Source organism: Carassius gibelio, chromosome A21 (assembly GCF_023724105.1).
Source record: "Carassius gibelio isolate Cgi1373 ecotype wild population from Czech Republic chromosome A21, carGib1.2-hapl.c, whole genome shotgun sequence".
NCBI classification, from domain to species: domain Eukaryota; kingdom Metazoa; phylum Chordata; class Actinopteri; order Cypriniformes; family Cyprinidae; genus Carassius; species Carassius gibelio.
This window is the reverse complement of record NC_068391.1, coordinates 17,951,469-17,971,962: the sequence shown is the minus strand read 5'-3', so window position 1 is coordinate 17,971,962 and position 20,494 is coordinate 17,951,469. Positions and strand designations below refer to the sequence as shown.

Sequence of the window (20,494 nt, the reverse complement as noted above, 5' to 3'; positions counted from 1 at the left end):
ATGAAGTCTCTGTAATGTTTGATAAAGAGAGTCTCATACTAACATTCTTAAATTAACAGTTACCAATTAGCCCAATAGTGTGTGTGTTTGTGTGTGTGTGTGTTTGTGTGTGTGTGTGCGTGTGTGTGTGTGTGTGTGTGTGTATATATATATATGGCGAGTGTGATTTCACCAAGTACAACATTTCGATCAACCAATCAGAATTAAGACCTTTCAGGAAATATCTGTTTAGGCTTACAATCAGGGTTAGGTGCTTCTACACCCTTGTTAATCAGCTATAATTTGTCACTGATTTTAGGAATAAATTATGGGTAGGTTTATGGGTAAGGTTTGGGTTAAGCCTAAATTTTGGACAATGATGTTGATCCAGGATCATCAGAAGATTTTTGATCCAGAAACATGTCTTGCCAAAATCATGGAGATCATATATACACACACACACATATATTCCGAGCTTTGAGCCCTCCCTTTGGACAGTATGCCAAATTTGCTTTCTATTTGCTCAATATGATTCCATATTGCATTTACATTTTTAGTCTAAATGTTTAGTTGTGCTCTGCATCCATACCACATTTCCTGCTGATAATAAGCAAAAAGTATTCAGAGATAAGTAGTCAAAAAATTGGGTACTCCAGAGGACTAATTAGGTCAGAATGTTTTGCGACTTTGAGAACTCATTTAAAATTCTGCTTCTGCAAGGAATTGGAATATGATTTAGATGTAATTATTCTATTCCCCAACCCCACCATCCCCTTAGCGTTTTACCCCATGATGCTTTGTGTGCTCTGCCTGATATGTTTCACATAGACTGTTGTTTTATCAGTGTGGGTAAGTGTGATTGTTCTATGTGTGTGTGTGTGTGTGTGTGTGTGTGTGTGGGTGTGTGTGTGTGTGTGTTTGAAATGATGTGTGTTCTAATGAGAGCTCTGTGGCACGTCTGTCCAAGAGGTTCACTAATGATGTATTGTTTGGTGTGCTTCTACAGAAAAACTGTTGTGTTGCACTTTCTTTAGATGTGCCTTCCATAAAATATATTGGCCATAAGGCCTAGATTGTGATCAGCCAAGACTCGAGAGTACTACTAACTGTTAGCGCAGCAGCATAAACTCCCCTTTTTATGCAAGTTGTGCTGTTTAAAATGCAACTCACAAAAGTGTGACTGCTCTTTAATGCATGACAGAGCTTTTCTTAATTATCCTATTAATTTCAACTTCAATAGGCAATTCAAGCTTTTAAAAATGTATCATTACAGTTTCAGATATTTATATTCCTTTTTCTCTAGGTAAGATAATGATAATTTACATTCTCATTATCACTTTCTGTCAATAAAACTCAAATCTCCTTGATTACACAAGACTATGACGCTTGTTAAGATGACGAATTTCAAAGCTGGGCATTTCAGAAGGGTAGAATAGAATGCTTCAAACTTCTATTTATTTTAAAATTAATAGAAAAATCAATACATCACCAGTACATTTTTTCATAAAAAAAAAAAAAAACTTTTATGAAATGTTTTCCAACCAAATTCTTATTAAAAACAGTTTCCAGATTTTCTACTACTTTTCTAAAATCTAATTTTGAAATGTTGTTTTTTTAATTATTTTTTTAATGAAATATGACCCACCCTCTCGACTGCTCTAAATTCTGTCAGAGTGATACCAGTTCACACCACATGAACAAAGTCTTTGCAAGAATCACACACAGTGCTTGTTTTAGTCCGAAGAACAGTTGTCATGGAAACGCTGCCCTTAAATTCACCGTGCAGACAATATAAAAGCCCAGAGAGGTGTATCAGGGTGAAAAAACAACAAGCCTTTTCAGTCCCCGTTTCTTTTCTTAGTTTCTCTCTCTCTTTCTTCATCTCTCGGTGTCTAGCATCTCTCTCCGTCATTTACTCTTTGAAATGGATAAAAGCTATTATTTAGAAGTCATTTCATATGTTTGTTTGGGATTTATGCAAATGAGTATTTCGGGAGTGCTGGACTCGTTTTGAGGTTGTGTGGGGCGAGCTGGCGAATTGTGAGATGATACGTTCCATGAAATAGATTTACCTGCATGATAGAGAGAGAGAGGGAGAGAGAGAAGGAAAACTGCGCTTATCGCAGCAGAAACATCCCTTTCTTTTCGCAGTAAGGATTGAACAGATGCATCTCCTTGAGGAAGACCAAGGAAGATGTGTCAAAGGTAAGAATCGATCGGGACGTACACAACAGAGGGAGTCGGAACAGCGTTTGCTAATGAACTTTGAACTGTAACGATCTCAAAACTGTTGTTGTGCACTAGCTAGGTCAGAAAGAGCTGGAATTTGCAGGTTATTTTGGAATCTTGGCTCTGGGTAAGATGCGAGTACCTAGAAATGTCCAGAAAACCTAAATAGCTGGAGGTAAACAGTAAACACCGACTGCAGCAAAAACAGCATGTAGACGAAGCCAAACTGTTTTTGTTTTCTGTGAAGCTTTGATTTTAATAATGTTTAACATAGAAGTCCTCTGCTTGCACAGAAAAAAAACATTTATAAGACAGCACAGACATGTCAAATGAAGAGCCTAAATGTCTAGATAAAGCAGATAAACTGAAAGGAACCGGATTTGCGGCTACTTTGAGTTGTCTGTTGTTAGTAGCACTGCTTTAATTAAGCGTCCCACCCTGGCTCACTTTCTTTTGGCGGTGGGCTGGCGATTAGACACAGTGTCATCCCACAATGGAAGCCATCAAGCTATGCAGCTTTTTGAAGTGTCAAGAATCTTTGTAGGTTTGGATCTGGGTCACTTTCAGGTCAGAACATGTTGGGTAAGGAAGAGAAAGTAAGGTTAGTAAGGCTGCTATGAACTGCTTTAAATATATACACATAATTAAGTAGATGGTTTCATTTGATATTTGCTCATTAAAGGTGTTTGAGATGGATGCTTAAGACAAACCACGGTAACACTTTATTTTGATAGTCCACTTTAGACATTCTACTAGCAGTAAGTAACTTTGCAACTACATGTCAACTAGCAGTTAGTAGAGTATTAGTAGTCTGTCTGCTTAATATCTTCTAACACTTTCTCTGTCAACTTATACTAAGTCTAAACCTACCCCTAACACTAACCCTAAACTTACCCTAACAGTCTACTCTGAGAGTTAGTAGACATGTAGTTGCAAATTTCTGAGATTTAGTTGATATGTAGTTGACATGTAGTTGCAAAGTTACTTATAGTCAGCAGAATGTCTAAAGTGGACTATCGAAATAAAGTGTAACCCAAACCACTTAGTAAAAACTGCAGTGGTCAAATCATCCTGCAAAATTTGTGCTATAGCACCTCAAATTATGACTGGTTGAAGAGAGATGTACTATTACCAACATTGTAAAAATGTGCCAAATATTATGTTCCTTCTTGTGTTTTGTCAAGTGTGATCAGTTTGATCCACATTTGATTACAGTTTATTACATTGGTTGTTGTATGTGTTGCAGGAGTTCAGAAATGAAGTGTCCAGTGAGTGGCGCTTAAAAGTAAATGCTCTATCAAATCTGAAAATAATGTGCCACCTTCACTTAACTCTACCTTAAACCCAAACAATAGTAACCAAAAGCAAAAGCTGAGATAAAATCATTTGCTGATGCAACCATGCCATTTTAGCTTGCTTCCACAAGTATTTGAGCTCTTGCTTGCTGAAGACTTGTCAAAGTACAATGATTTAAGCAAGTACAATTGTGCAAAAAATTATATATAGTAGAATCCTCATAGTTAAAGGGATATTTTACCCACAAAATGAAATTTCTTCATAAAATCTTCTTTTGTGTTCAGCAGAAGAAAAAAACTCATACAGGTTTGGAATAACTTTTACATTTTCATTTGTGGGTTAACTATCACTTTAATGTGATAAGATATTAATAAAACATGTTTTACACAATGGTTTTATTACCCAGTTTACCCAGGTTATATATATATATATATTCATTTCTCTAATAGCAGTACACTTACGTCTACTTAATAGAAAATAAACATTTTCAAGATGTGAATGTATTCATATTATATAAACACTTTCTGAAAATAAATACAATCTGAAAGCACATGTATGTGTCTTTACTGTGTCGGGTGGTTCTTACTCATTCTGATCCAAATGCAGTATAGTCTGTCTTAAAGCAGTCAGTTCACTACATGTCTTCTTATCTGTGTTTTTTTGTATGCAGACTAGAGTGAGAGTTTATGCCTTTGTGTGCCTACTCTTTGATGATGTCCTTCATAAACATGCAGAGGGGATTTTTCTTTCCATACGAGTTTATCTTGAATTAATGTTGATGTTCATGGCCTGAAATCTCCTGGTATCTGATGTCATGCATTCTTCCCAGGGAGAGTGTTACGTTTGACCATGATGATATCTGCTTCTTCTCCAGTACGATCTCTTTGTCAGGATAGCATTTCTCAGTGTATGCTTCACACGTCCTTCCTTTCAAAGGTCTCCAGATCTTTCTGGCTTTTGAAGATGATATTTGGTGGGATTTACATATCAGTGGAAGCATGATAGACAGGGAGAGCATATCAAGAGTGTGTAAGTGCTTCATCACATTTGACATGAGATTGTCAGAACTAGTTGAAACTGGTTTCATCTTTTCCCAAATTCTGTGATTTTTGTTTTATTTTTGTATGGATTCTATTGAATGGTTTAATTTAATTGTCAAAAAGGATGTCTAATCAATGGAATTCACAACAAAATGTAACTATTATAATGCTTTATAAAATGTATATATTTGTTTATTTTATTATTTTGGGAATTTTGTTGTCGGTTTTCATTTTTCCGCATTCTGTTTTATGATTTAATACAAATGATCAAAAATGGCGGTAATCAAATGAATCGAAACAGTTATTTTATTTTTATACAGAGGTTTACTGTTTAAAGATTAAAACATGCTTCAGAGATTCAGAGATATCATAAATACATCAAAATATGTATAAAATAAAATAACATATCGTCTCAATGTAGATTATTAAATGGAAAGCTCTAATATATCGTCGTCTTTGCTTCTCTTGCAGCTGACATCATATCCACGGTTGAGTTCAACCCGACAGGAGAACTCCTGGCCACTGGGGACAAAGGTGGACGAGTAGTGGTCTTCCAGAGGGAACAGGAGGTAATCTTCTGTTTTAAACAAAATCTGAAGAGTATTACTAATATGAGGCTTCCCATAAACTCACCAACACTCTCAGAATATGAATGTTAATGGGGTCATGAAATGGAGAATCAACATGTTCTTGATATTAACATAAATCTTAAACAAAAACTGCCTCTTTCAAAACTCAAAACTCCTCAGTTTAAAATATAAATGATTATTCTGAAAGTCACAGATTTGAAATCGGGAGAATTGTGACATCACAACCTCACACCCTTTAACATGCGCCATCGATGTATGTCTCTGAACAACTCACGTTTGAGCGTTACTGCTGTTTCATAAAGAATGCCATTTTTGGGTGCAAAAAAAAAAAAATGGGCTCATATGATCGGTGACAGTTTACACTGCTCAATGAATCCTTATTTACATCATATTTTCAGTGTGTTAGTTGTGTTGAAAGTATTTTTAATCATTGCATTGTGTGGTCAGTGGACGGTGTTCAGCCAACAGTGCAACGCTGTTAGATCTTAAAATAATGCTATGATCAACACTTTTTACTTTTAGTTATTCTTGGTGGCTGTTATAGTAAACACACAGTAAACATTTTCAAGTAAGTTCACATGTATTGCTCATTTCATATACAAAGATTTTAGCCAATTATAGCAGTGGGCGTTTACATTGAAGTCTCACCAGACACGCCCCTTCCAATGGAGCATTCAAATCAGAGGTAACAAAATGACCATTTATGTCTGTTTATTATGAAGAAGAAAAAACAATATATCATTGCCATAGTAGGACTGTGAATACAGTTGTAATTTGGTAGTAAACATTTTAAATTGTCAGTTTATACTCTATTGACTAAATTTGTGTTTTTGTGAGTTAGTTCATGAACCTGTTCAAATCTAATAACGCTTAACTGTTTTGTCTAGCTGCACAACTGTGCGAAAACCCCGCCGTCCGCCCCTCCTCATCTCGCACCCGCATAATCTTTAAAAAGATTTCATGGTGTCTGTTAATCCCCGCGCCATGATTCATGCCCCACTCTGCTTCAGACCCCCTTTAACCCCCTCCCTCCCGCCGAGTGGAAATCTGTTTCCATTAATACCCTCGTCCTCTCTCGGTCTGTCTTATATTTCACTTATATTTCACAGATTTCAGCAAAAAAAAATAAAAATAATTAACAGACATTCCATATGTGACTTTAACACAGACGGACTTAATATAAGCCAATGTTTATGCTGAAATATCCAATTATCATTTGTTTGCTGCTTCTAATTATGTGCTATATGTGTAATTTGGTTTGAGTGCTGTTTGAATTGTTAATGCGATCCTCTGCTCATGTGGGATGCATTTATCATTCATGATATACATGAAACAAAGCAATGCACTAAATAAATACGAAGAACCAAATTATTATTTTACATAATTACAAGTCTTACATCATTGCAGAGTAAGAACCAGCCTCACCGTCGGGGGGAGTACAATGTTTACAGCACCTTTCAGAGCCACGAGCCCGAGTTTGACTACTTGAAAAGCCTGGAGATTGAGGAGAAGATCAACAAAATCCGCTGGCTGCCACAACAGAATGCTGCATATTTCCTCCTGTCCACCAATGGTGAGCAAACCCAATGTGATCTCTTCATGTCAAGAGCAATAATCAGCATAAACCAGCTTGGCCTACTTCATACCTCAAATTTCAGTAACACACATTCAGCATATTTATAATATTTATCAATGAGTAGTGAGTGTCTATATATTTATTTAAAATTTGTCTTTTCATTTTAGAGTAACTGCAGCCAGTTAAAAGTAGCCGGTTCTTCAGACGCAAACTCCCATTCATCAGTTTTCTAGAGAAGGATGGCTGTCATGAAGCTGTGGTCCTGTTTTAGGACACTTCAGGGGTGCGTTTCCCGAAAGCAACTACGGTCACAAGTTTCATCGTTACCAATAGATTTCAGCGGAACTAACTAGCATGGTTAGCTAACAATGCTTTTGGGAAACACACACCCCGGAGCAGTTTGGCATATAGGCAACAGCAATGTCCAGTCAGGTTAAATGGATGGAATTGATCCTAGCTGATTCAACTCCTGTCTGTTTTGTTGTGCCAGCTAAGTTTGATCTGCTGAGTTTTTCTCTGCTCCAGACACTGCAAACACTGCTTCCACCTTACACATTGTCACGTATATCTCTTTTCCCAGATAAAACTGTGAAGCTATGGAAAATCAGCGAGCGAGACAAACGACCAGAGGGCTACAATCTGAAGGATGAAGAAGGCAGGATACGGGACCCAACCACCATCACAACTCTGAGGGTAAGCAGAATCAGTTCAAAGAAAGACCTTTTTGCGATGCCCCTTGGTCAGCTTGGACACTTAAGTCAAGGGTGTCCAGTCCTGTTCCCGGAAGGCCACTTTCCTACACAGTTTAGCTCCAACACATGTGCTTAGAGGTTTGTAGTCACTGCGTCCAAATATGCCTACTTCCATACTATATAATATGTGACGAAAAAAAGCATGCCAAAAAAGCAGTATGACTGGAAAATAGTATAAAAAGACCTGGATGACCTACTACTGCAGGAACTGTGGGACAGTGACAGCATGACAGATGCTGTATGTCCGGATTTCATTCAACTGGACACCCCTATTTTAGACAGGATGCTGCTAGTGAACCTCAAGACCTTGACTGAATGCTTCAGGTGTGCTTAATTAGGGTTGGAGCTAAACTCTGCTGGACAGCTGCACTCCAGGAGCAGGAATATTTACTTGAATGAGGAATGTCCAAAATCTCCGAAAGGCATTGAGTGATGCGATTCCTCCTATTCGTGTCCCCTTCTCCCCATGCTGTCTCCCCAAGCCCTTAATCTGTTGACTCTAGTATTTGAAGGAAAAATCTTTTGGCTGTGGTATGTCAAGCTCTGTTGTAATTTGGCAACCATAGGTTCCCCAATGAAAGTGGGCACTCCTGGCCCAAAAGGAGGAAATATGTGTTGGAGTTTAATATCTTGCCAATTACAGTTGACAAGGTAGGGGGTTTAGGTAGGATTTTCAGAGGCTTGGTCTAATCGAATGTTTGATGGTGCTGTTGTCGATGGTGTGAGAGTGAAGGAAACCTGTGCATCTGTCAGTTTGGACCCACAGGAATATACCTGATTTCACACAGTAATACCAGTAAATTGCCGTAAAATTACCGGAACGACTTTACCGGTAAATTCAAAAATGCGTTGTTCACACAGTCAATGACATTCCGTCTTTTTTCCGGAAAAGCACCATTCACACATCCATTCCAAAATACGGGTAAATTCTGTGACGTCATTAACCTCTAAACAGCTGTGCTTGTATTTTTAAACATGGAGGGTAATACATGGTCAGTATTTCTGTTTGTGGTTTCATTTTTGTTTCAAACTTTAGTATTCATGCAACTGCTTTTGTTATGGAGACATCGTAATAGACGACTGGTTTAAATAATTATACTCACCATTAATAAAACATCTGATGCTGTCGGGAGCTGACCAATTTAGTGAAATTCGTCTTGAAAGGAGTAGAGGTCTTCACAGTGCACCCGAGACCCGTCGACCCCGGACCCGACCCCATCAGCCGGGTCCGGGTCGGGTCCGAATCTGTTACCTCGGGTCCCGGGTCTGTTTAACATTGTGTGTAATACCCGTGCGATCGGAGTCATCGGACTCGGAGAACATCCGGCCGTGATCAAAGACTGCTTGTGTTTTTGTAACTTGCAACTTGTAAAATTAGGAAAAGAAAAGAGTGAGCCAAAAAAGTGATCTCTCTCTCTCTCTCTCTCTCTCGCTCGCAGACTCAGAGTTAATATACAAGTGCACGCACGGTATTAATGCTTGCAGACTTGACACTCATATTTAATATATTTCAAATCAGCAACACAATCTGAGGTGAACTGTCACATGAATGTTTTCTATGACGCTCAAATTGCGTTAAAGCATTTTATGTTGGTACAGCTAGCACGCATGTGCAGTCTCAAGCGCTTTTCATGTTTCTATGGCAACCAGTGAGGGACACTTGGACTGCCAAACCGCGTTTTACATTTTCTCCCATTCTTATAATATTATAAATGAACCGTTTAATCTTAAAGTTTTAGTGGTTCAGACTCGATGCAGAGCAGAGAGCACAGAGATCAGATGATAGTAAATAAATAATGTCAGCGGCCATGGCATTGCACGAGCGATCGTTATTATAGTTCAAAAGGGCAAACAGTCTAAATTATTAAGGGAATTAACTCGAGTCAGAATGTACATGTGCACAGTAGCATTTGTCATCCGTCACTGTTACATCAAGTGGACTTCTGAAGCTGAAATAATGAGTGGATTCAGCTTGGACTTGGAATAACGAGAGGAATAACATGAATAACTTTCTTGTCGGAGGATTGTAATGCATCACAAGCAGTCGGGTACAAGGAAGAGAGACTACGGCTCTTTAAATTAGGTAAGACAAAAAGCTGTATTCTTCGCAACAGGTTTATTTACTTGTAATAGCAATTTAAGGTGGAATATGTGAACGTCGGGTCCAGTCGGGTCTGTGTCTTCCCGGCGGGTTCGGGTCCAGATTTCAAATAATATACGGGTCCGGGTCGGGTCCGGGTAGACATTTCTCGGATCTACATGGGTCCGGGTCCAGCTTTTGAAATATTAGACGGGTCCGGGTCGGTTCGGTGTAGTACATTGCGGGTCTCTGTCGGGTTCGGGCACGAATTTTTGGACCCGTGAAGACCTCTAGAAAGGAGTAACAGCACAATGAAGTTGCGATTGTATACACATATAGCACATCACACATAATCTCTTTACGGCAATTTACCGGTAATTTTCCGAATAAGTCTGTATGTGTGAAAGGGCTTAATGTGGAAGTGGAACGTGTCTAGAGGTGACGTGTCTAGAGGGGGGGCTGCTGATAAATGTCATATGTTAACGTTGTGTTGATACTGTGGTCTTCTCTCCTGGGAATCATTAGATTGATCCCAGGCAGGATCTTTTTTGTCATTTCTTCTTCTTTCAGAGTATACAGGGCAATTTTTGGCAGCTGCCCAAGATACGTTGATTAATTACATTTTCCCCGTCCTCGCATTTTTCTACAATTTTTGAATGTTTGAGAGAAGACAGCAAAAAAAATTGAAAGGACCCCTCCTTAACTTTTGTGAAAATCTCAAAAAGCGTGTCTTAGCCCTGTTGTTTTCTGGCAGCTGATTCAAAGGTTGGAAATGCAAAGATGTTTATTCCTGGCATGGGGCATTTGAGGAAAGTGTAACTGAACTCTGTAAATTGCACATTGCTTTGATTGTTGGTTCCATGACCTCACAGTTGTGCTCCTAAATAATGATCTGTGGCACTCATTTAAATAATCCAAGTTTGAATCAGTCATTATTAATGATTTAAAATTATTTGATTGATAAACATGAATTAATTGCAGTTAATCAAACCGACCCAGGTAAATATTGTATAATATACTTTTTTTTTTATCCAACTATTTAGCTGTACTATTTTGTCCTGTAATTATGTTATTGATTTATCCAGCAGTCATCCACTCTTATTTTCTTTACTGGGCTTGGATGACCCTCACATAATGGGTGACTAAATGGGTTAGTGTAAAATTGCATTACGGGAGAAGGAGATGCAATTCTTAGATCTCACTGAAACACAATAAAATGTCCAAAGCTTATAGAAACTGTTTTCTTATTTTATTGGTTGCACAGATGGGTTTAAGAAGTAAATAGTGTCAATTCTGATTTCATGTTGATTTCAAGTAGAAATCTAAGTAAAGTACATGATTAAGTGTACATGTAAATATTATGGGTTAACAAGTCTGGGACAGATCCAGGTATCTGCATCCTATTATTTTAACATCACATTATGTCTCTCTTTCTATTGAGAATACAGTATACTGGTGACGCTGGATCGTGGATATATTTAGGAGATTGTTCTTGAGACGACTGTAATGTGTCCAGGGCAGCAGTTCCATCACCTCCTCCTTAACTAACACTGCAGCCCACTGGAGACCAGAACTAGAAGATATGAAATCCTATACCAAGTGTGTGTGTGTGTGTGTGTGTGTGTGTGTGTGTGAGCACAAAAGCAGGGCATTTATCACTTTGCACAGACTGAGCAGAGAGGGGAATGAGATAAAGGGGGAGGTAAGTGTGGATCACTCGCAGGGAGTCCACAGGGTACATCTGCCCCTACTGCCAGACTAACACTCGGCTACTGAGTGTTTACTGCCTTCATCTGCGCCTACTCCAAACACAAGGGGATTCACCCAACAAAAATTGTTTTGCTGGGGGGAGGGGATTGTCGCTGTCAATAAAGCAGTGAATAGGAGAAATCTAGGAAGGCATACATACTTTGTGTTTGACTCAAAGACAAAAGAACATGTCAGCTAAAGGGATGTTTGCTTTTGGTTTTGTTAGGTTTTAAATTGCAGCCTAGTGGAAAAAAGATACTTTCCAGGGACCAAAAGGGTGGTGCAGTGGCCCAGTGCCAGTATGAGAAAGATTCAACCGTCTGTTGATCTCATTCTAATCCTCAGCTTTTTCCGTTTGTTTCTCTCCACTTACTTTCATTTTGTCATTTCAGATTGTCGGTCTGTGCATTAGTGGTTGGGATTTTCAGTGTCTCTTTCTGCGGGTTATATTGTCGCACCAGTAGGTGGCGATATGTAACTGTATTTATGAGTTCATTTTACAATCTCGTTCTGGCGTTTTCCACTTAAAACAGGTCATTTTCAGAGACATTAAGCATAATGATAATCTAAAATGTGCTTCATGTGGTAACATCTTAATTAATTAAAAAATTGTAAAAATGTTATTTAACAATATATATATATATATATATATATATATATATATATATATATATATATATATATATATATATATTAGGGCCGGGACTCGATTAAAAAAAATAATCTAATTAATTAGAGGCTTTGTAATTAATTAATTGAAATTAATCGCATTTTAATCGCATATAAATATTTGACCTGAGAACAGTGAGAAGTAATTTTTTTTCACATGGATTTATAGTATACCATTGAATAATGACTGAATACATAAGCTTAAGCAACAAAATATTGTTTATTTTTGTTCAACCAAGTCTAGCAGACCAGTGCAATTTTTGCCATGAAGTGTAGCAATAGCATATTTAGAAACAATTTAGAAATAGTACATTTCAGAAATTCAGGAAGCTTATAGGTGCTGGAACCTTCTGTAAAGTGTTTTTTTTTTAAATTAAAACACAATACTGTGAATTACATTCAGAACATTGGAAACACTGACTATTAGAAAACATCTCTCTGTTGCTTCAGAGGCCATAACATACTAAGTCCAACTCTCAATAACCTTGGCCAAAACAATAAAGTGTTCAACATAAACTGTTGCACCAACAAAATAATACATAGTTCAACATAAAGTGTAAAGTCCACGCTAGCTGCTATATGTTTTGCGTTGAGGTGATACTTGAGGCTCAATGTGCCGCGGTGATATGCGAACGCTAGTTGGTGCTCCAGTATAATCGGTCCGCCGAAACTCATCCAGTGAGAAATGTTCCGCGGTGCAAAAATAAGTTATTAAAAATGCGGGAATTTTTTTTTCTGTAATTAATTAATCTCAATTAACGCGTTAAAGTCCCGGCCCTAATATATATATATATATATATATATATATATATATATATATATATATACAGTATTGTTCAAAATAATAGCAGTACAATGTGACTAACCAGAATAATCAAGGTTTTTCGTATATTTTTTTATTGCTACGTGGCAAACAAGTTACCAGTAGGTTCAGTAGATTCTCAGAAAACAAATGAGACCCAGCATTCATGATATGCACGCTCTTAAGGCTGTGCAATTGGGCAATTAGTTGAATTAGTTGAAAGGGGTGTGTTCAAAAAAATAGCAGTGTGGCATTCAATCACTGAGGTCATCAATTTTGTGAAGAAACAGGTGTGAATCAGGTGGCCCCTATTTAAGGATGAAGCCAACACTTGTTGAACATGCATTTGAAAGCTGAGGAAAATGGGTCGTTCAAGACATTGTTCAGAAGAACAGCGTACTTTGATTAAAAAGTTGATTAGAGAGGGGAAAACCTATAAAGAGGTGCAAAAAATGATAGGCTGTTCAGCTAAAATGATCTCCAATGCCTTAAAATGGAGAGCAAAACCAGAGAGACGTGGAAGAAAACGGAAGACAACCATCAAAATGGATAGAAGAATAACCAGAATGGCAAAGGCTCAGCCAATGATCACCTCCAGGATGATCAAAGACAGTCTGGAGTTACCTGTAAGTACTGTGACAGTTAGAAGACCTCTGTGTGAAGCTAATCTATTTTCAAGAATCCCCCGCAAAGTCCCTCTGTTAAAAAAAGGCATGTGCAGAAGAGGTTACAATTTGCCAAAGAACACATCAACTGGCCTAAAGAGAAATGGAGGAACATTTTGTGGACTGATGAGAGTAAAATTGTTCTTTTTGGGTCCAAGGGCCACAGGCAGTTTGTGAGACGACCCCCAAACTCTGAATTCAAGCCACAGTACACAGTGAAGACAGTGAAGCATGGAGGTGCAAGCATCATGATATGGGCATGTTTCTCCTACTATGGTGTTGGGCCTATTTATCGCATACCAGGTATCATGGATCAGTTTACATATGTTAAAATACTTGAAGAGGTCATGTTGCCCTATGCTGAAGAGGACATGCCCTTGAAATGGTTGTTTCAACAAGACAATGACCCAAAACACACTAGTAAACGGGCAAAGTCTTGGTTCCAAACCAACAAAATTAATGTCATGGAGTGGCCAGCCCAATCTCCAGACCTTAATCCAATTGAGAACTTGTGGGGTGATATCAAAAATGCTGTTTCTGAAGCAAAACCAAGAAATGTGAATGAATTGTGGAATGTTGTTAAAGAATCATGGAGTGGAATAACAGCTGAGAGATGCCACAAGTTGGTTGACTCCATGCCACACAGATGTCAAGCAGTTTTAAAAAACTGTGGTCATACAACTAAATATTAGTTTAGTGATTCACAGGATTGCTAAATCCCAGAAAAAAAAAATGTTTGTACAAAATAGTTTTGAGTTTGTACAGTCAAAGGTAGACACTGCTATTTTTTTGAACACACCCCTTTCAACTAATTGCCCAATTGCACAGCCTTAAGAGCGTGCATATCATGAATGCTGGGTCTTGTTTGTTTTCTGACAATCTACTGAACATACTGGTAACTTGTTTGCCACGTAGCAATAAAAAATATAATAAAAACCTTGATTATTCTGGTTAGTCACATTGTACTGCTATTATTTTGAACAATACTGTATATATATATATATACATATATATACATATATATATACATATATATATATATATATATATATATATATATATATATATATATACATATATATATATATATATACATATATATATATACATACATATATATATAGGAACAGGTAGAAAGAGCTCTTTAATATAAAAATTGCATGTTACCACTTTTAGAATGTTTAATGTAAAACTTTGCTCATTGCATTCATAATCTGGGCTCTTCTGCATAGTTTGTTTTATTTATTTTTTATATTGCCCGTTTTGGGTTTGTAAGATTTATGAATGCCTTTTCAAATGTTCTGTGATGGGGGCCCCCACGCACTACAGGGGCTGCAGGGGTGTCCAGTACATCACTGCTGGGAGAGTATGTGATTTTGAATGCAGCCTGTGTTAATGAGTGAGATCAGGCTACCAAAATAATAGCATTTGGTAGTATCCTTTTAGACTCAATAATTTAATTGAATTAATTAAACATTTAAAGACATTCATTACATTTAATACAAAGTTCTGTCATAGGTTCTAACACAATCTGATAAAATCACATCATGATTGGTTTCTTTCACATCAACAGCCAATGAGCTTGCTGCCCAGCATACAAATACTCAGCTAGTACTTGCTGTAGCAGTTGCAGCAGGCTTCAAATCAGTGGCAGTAGCAATCTCTGTATTTGCTCTGCTGCAGTAGTAACAGCACCATGGCAGATCTATTCTGCCAAGACCCACATTAACACATTAACATTGCCATGTATATTATCATGCTAAATTTTCAGAGAGCTGTCATGATAAAGCTGCAGTTAACAATCGATCAGTTTTGACATTAATACTGTTTCATTCTATTCTACGTGATTTTTGAAGTTTTTAAGAAAAGATTCACTCTTCACTTTTTACTACCTGCTTATATGTATAAAATAGGGATTAAACCTCTGCATTCTCAGAATCCATACTGATTTATGATTTCCATACAAACATAAAATCTGCATTAATAAAGATATGAATTATGTAACCCCCTCTTATCATTAGTGACTGAATGTCCCTGCAGTCTTAACTTAATTAATGCTTGATTGAAAGATAATAGCTTCAATCAGTCTTGATTGCCCCTGTCAACTGAATTCATGAAGCTATGCTCAATGAGCTCATTTTATTAGTGAAAGCACATGTAGGGTAGTGGAGGACATACCAGCAATCAGAAAGATCAAGATCTGAATTCTCCTAAAACATTCTTTATTTTCTTAATGAAAGGATAATTTAATGTTTTCTGTTTCAGTTGAAAAATGACCTGAACATTACACTTGTTTGATTAACATCACATTTTTAAGCAGAATGTTAGGTTTCTAAGAAATATTTGAGGCCTGCTGTTGCATACTTTTATAAAATGAATTATCAGGGTGGTGAAGGCGGGAGAAAATGTACTTTAAACACATACATCAACAATAGGGCATCCCTCGCACCACCCCATCCTATAATAGAAATCAAAAGATGGAGTTCCCATGTGTTAGGTGATGATGACCTGCCTCAGCAGTGTGTGCCCCTCCTCCACCTCCCACTGCTCGGTGATGAGTGTTCCTCATCTCTGTAGTCAGTAGAACATCTCTTCCATGCCACTTCTGTAATTAGTGGAGGGCTGTGCCCATACATAAAAATAAAATAAAATAACTCTAAGGGAGTCAGACACTGACTGCAATGCAATACCTCACTTGTGAAGCACATGTTGGAACATTGGCCCTTAGATTAGTCATCATTAAAGAGATGATTCTCATTTGCTCACTATTGGTATGTTGCATTGTGGGAGTTCGACTCCACACATTTTCAGATCTTGAGAGTATGGCTTTTGAGTTTGGGACTAGGTGTGACCAAGTAATTTGTGAACAAAAAAACTATTTTTTTTTTTTCAACTCCATGTACTGTATGGTATCTCTATTTGTTTTCATAGGAAAACACTACAACACATTGGATGTAAAAAATTATTTTTCATGGTCTGATGCTGATATTTGGAGGATAGGTTGACTGATGATCCAAACAATACCAGTGTAGATCCATATAATTCCAATTTCGGTCCTGAATGGTGATTAGTCAATACAGTGTTCCAGCAGAATTAGAATACAAAAAGTAATAAAAGATTTGACGTTAAGCATCTGTTCCTGCTGAACCTGGAGAACCCATGAAGACCGACTAATATCTCTTACAATGTTATATATAATTAATATTATTTATAGATGTCTCTTGCATCACATTACATAAAGGGGTCATATGATGCGATTTCAAGTTTTCCTTTCTCTTTGGAGTGTTACAAGCTGTTTGTGAATTGACAAGATCCGTAAAGTTGCAAAGAATAAAGTCTCAAACCCAAAAAGATATTCTTTACAAACAACCTCCTAAAGTGCCTCATTTAAACATGCCTCCACGTCTACGTCACAGAGTTGGAAGAATTGCATAACACCGCCCAAGTGTTCACATAAAGAAAGAAGGCGTTGCTGCTGCCGCCACAATGTCATGAAGCCGCTGTGTGTTTCATGTGAAACTACTTTGTTTGTCCTTCCAAAAGAGTGAAATCAGTGGTTAAGTTGTATTTAAAACACTGTTCCAGAAAAGTTCAAACCAAATATTCAGATGTGTACAATGCATTGTACTGTTTCCTGGAAGAGTAGCCTACATTGCCGGTTTTCTGACAAATAATGCTGACTCACAGGCTCTAAGTACATTTTCATATTTAAAGAATTTGCCACTGATGATTCAAACGCAAGTTTTAAGCAGTGTAGAGTAGTGCTTGTTGTTTGCTGTTTCTCTGATCACAAATGCAGACATGGGGAATATAGAACACTAAAGAGGCATAATAAATAATTGTCTTGGTTGTGGAATTGGAATCCCAGCACGCCTCCCTCTAGTTGATAATCAAAAAAACAAATGCACAATATTAAGCAAAAAGTAATTCATTTATTAAAGAATAACAAGTGAAATAAAGAGCAACTCTTCAGGGTGTCCAAAAGGCCAAAATAACAAACAAAATGAATCTAAAAGAAAAGGAAACTTACTAACCTAATCAAGTAACAAAAGAAAATATATTTATCTTACCTAGCTCCCTGTCCGAAAACAGAGACCAAACAATTTCAAAATAAACACCCCTACGCTACACACTGTTAAGATGGTTTAAACTTAGGTAGATACTTCAATGGCTATCACAAGCTGCACGTTCACTTGCTCTAATTAAAGTCTCGAAGACACAGTTTGATCATCGGCCGGGGGAGGAATTCTGGAGCTCTCAACCCACGTGCGAACGAACCAAGAATGAGCTCCTTGATGAATGCCAGCAGGGTCCTTATAACCACCACGCCCCAACTGGGCAACCAATGGCTGCTTACCACCCATGATTGAATAACCTGTTTGAAATTAGAGAGAACAAACAAAGGAGAGAGAGAGACTGAAAGAACACAGAGCAATAGAAAACTAGCTAATCACAGGTCGTAACACTGGCTCATATAGTCATTGAATAATGGGAAGGATTATCAGACATGTTATTAACCTGTTATCACAGGTTATCACCCATAGCTGATGGCCAGTGATTTACAGGTGTAACACATAAATGAACTCACACAATTTAATCTTAAATTCACCGATCCTGATCTTGTTGGGTTGTGGTGGAAACCAGAGTTCAGTTGGGACCTAGGACCTGAGCCACCATCCTACAGGCAATATTTTTAAGCAAATATTAAATTTTTAAGAATCCCATATCTCAGTCCTAATTGCAAATATTGACATTCCCTTTGTTGTCTCTTATCTCAGCCATGGGTGTAGGTTTGGTCTCAGCTTTGGTGGGGACACCCCCATAGCTTTTTCTATTATAAACACTATTTACCCTAGAGTAGACTCACGTTTATGTTGACTGCAAGATTCTAAGTTAAGGTAATTGACATTCAGTTACCTGCTAACGAAGTATTCTATCATCCTGGGTAATACTATCACCAGTTAATACTATTTTCCACAGTAGAATATGCATTTGAAAGCCTGGTCAGTCACTACTGCTAGTTTATTTGTGTGGCTAGCTAGTTATTTTGCTTACTTACACTCTGACTGCTTTATGAAAAAGCTTCTTATGTCCCTTTTGCATAAGGCATCTACAAAGTAAAAAAGGGGCAAAAAAAACGGAATATTAAAATGTTTTTACTCTGGCCTTTGTATTTTGCAGAGAGACAGCCCTGGTAACTTACTGTCGGCGTCGTCAACCAGCACGCGCATCACCCACTCTCTGCTAGTGCAAGCACAAAAGTAGTCCCGGTCCGCGCGTGTAGCCTGTCAGATACCCCGCCGTCAATGAAATTACAGCGTTTCTTGTACTGTCGTCATCCTGGCCGTTAGAATCGATCCAAATAGCAGTGCAAAGATCCAAATAGCAGTTTAAATGAGATTTGTTAAATACTGGTGGGGACAAATTTGTCATCTCAAAATATTGATAGGGACTAGTACCTAGCGTCCCCCCCTAAACCTACGCCTATGACCTCAACCATGTGTCTTCCTTCTCCTCTCAGGTTCCCGTCTTGAGGCCCATGGACTTGATGGTAGAGGCAACACCACGTCGCATTTTCTCTAATGCTCACACCTATCACATTAACTCCATCTCGGTCAACAGTGACTATGAGACATACATGTCCACGGATGACCTGAGGATCAACCTATGGAACTTGGAGATCACAAACCGAAGCTTTAGTATCCTTTTACAACCAGATGGTTGCTGACAATCTGAGATGGTTGCATGCCAGAAAAATATTGGGTCTCTGTGTTTTGTATTAAAAGAACTATATATATAAACTGCTCATCCTAATTAAGATCACAGGGATGATGGACTATATCCCAGTGTCTCAGGCAAAGGAAAATAAACACCATGGACAGACGGCCAGCCCATCACAGGGCCTGTTTCAAGAATACCTTAGTCAACATATCTATGATATCTCCTACCGTTTGGCTAAAGTCCTGTTACATGATGGAAGAATTTATTGTTGTACTTATACATTTTAACATTAATATTTGATAAAACTTTTTTTTGTATCATTCGTCACAGCATCCTTTAACTATTGTAAAATCACAGTAATGCCCTACCTCCTGTGGCTTATTGGTTTATTTTCCCAGTTGTCACTTACACTTTGTAACCAGACACAGTAAATACTGAAAGGCTTTTGTTACTAAACTAAAGACAAAAGGAATCAGCTAAACCAGCAATCAAACAAACCCAATAAACCACATGCAGACTGTCTCTGCTGTCACTTAATTCTGACAGATGACACCTCTGTGATGTACATTACACCCATTACCCTTTATCAAGTGTCCACTACTAATCCTGACCTCTTCTTCGCTGTCCCAAAGATAAATAGTGTCCAGCTTACTCAGACACGCATCCCCATCGATCGCTATTGATTGCTGCAGACCTGAGACGAAAAGCCTGTGGACAGTCTGTATGGGTGGCTATGGGTTCAAGGGATAAGAAGATAAAGCCTGTAACTAGCATAAGGTCAGACTGTAAATGTATGTTCTGCACAACATGTTGTGATGGATAACCTCTCACTACCCAACACCAACAGATGCATGTGATGCTATATTTATGCCTTTTTTTATCCAATATTTTAATTAGGGCCGGGACTCGATTAAAAAAATTAATCTAATTAATTAGAGGCTTTGTAATTAATTAATAGAAATTAATCGCATTTTAATCGCATATAAATATTTGACCTGAGAACAGTGAGAAGTTTTTTTTTTCACATGGATTTATAGTATACCATTGAATAATGACTGAATACATAAGCTTAAGCAACAAAATATTGTTTATTTTTGTTCAACCAAGTCTAGCAGACCAGTGCAATTTTTGCCATGAAGTGTAGCAATAGCATATTTAGAAACAATTTAGAAATAGTAAATTTCAGAAATTCAGGAAGCTTATAGGTGCTGGAACCTTCTGTAAAGTGTTTTTTAAGTAAAACACAATACTGTCAATTACATTCAGAACATTGGAAACACTGACTATTAGAAAACATCTCTCTGTTGCTTCAGAGGCCATAACATACTAAGTCCAACTCTCAATAA

At 37.7% G+C, this 20,494-nt stretch overlaps 1 protein-coding gene across 3 annotated transcripts in view; it reads left to right on the top strand.

Moving 5' to 3' along the window:
• LOC127942027 (serine/threonine-protein phosphatase 2A 55 kDa regulatory subunit B beta isoform) overlaps positions 1–20,494 on the top strand; it is a 71,831-nt gene that overhangs the window by 47,823 nt on the left and 3,514 nt on the right. For 2 of the 3 annotated variants that reach the window (XM_052537548.1, XM_052537551.1), the window contains exons 2-5: positions 5,016–5,113; positions 6,542–6,707; positions 7,291–7,403; positions 18,949–19,126. In XM_052537548.1, coding sequence (XP_052393508.1) covers positions 5,016–5,113; positions 6,542–6,707; positions 7,291–7,403; positions 18,949–19,126 — 555 coding nt within the window. Of the gene's footprint in view, positions 1–1,828; positions 2,185–5,015; positions 5,114–6,541; positions 6,708–7,290; positions 7,404–18,948; positions 19,127–20,494 lie in introns of those variants that run through there. The other variant, XM_052537552.1, reaches the window with a different exon arrangement.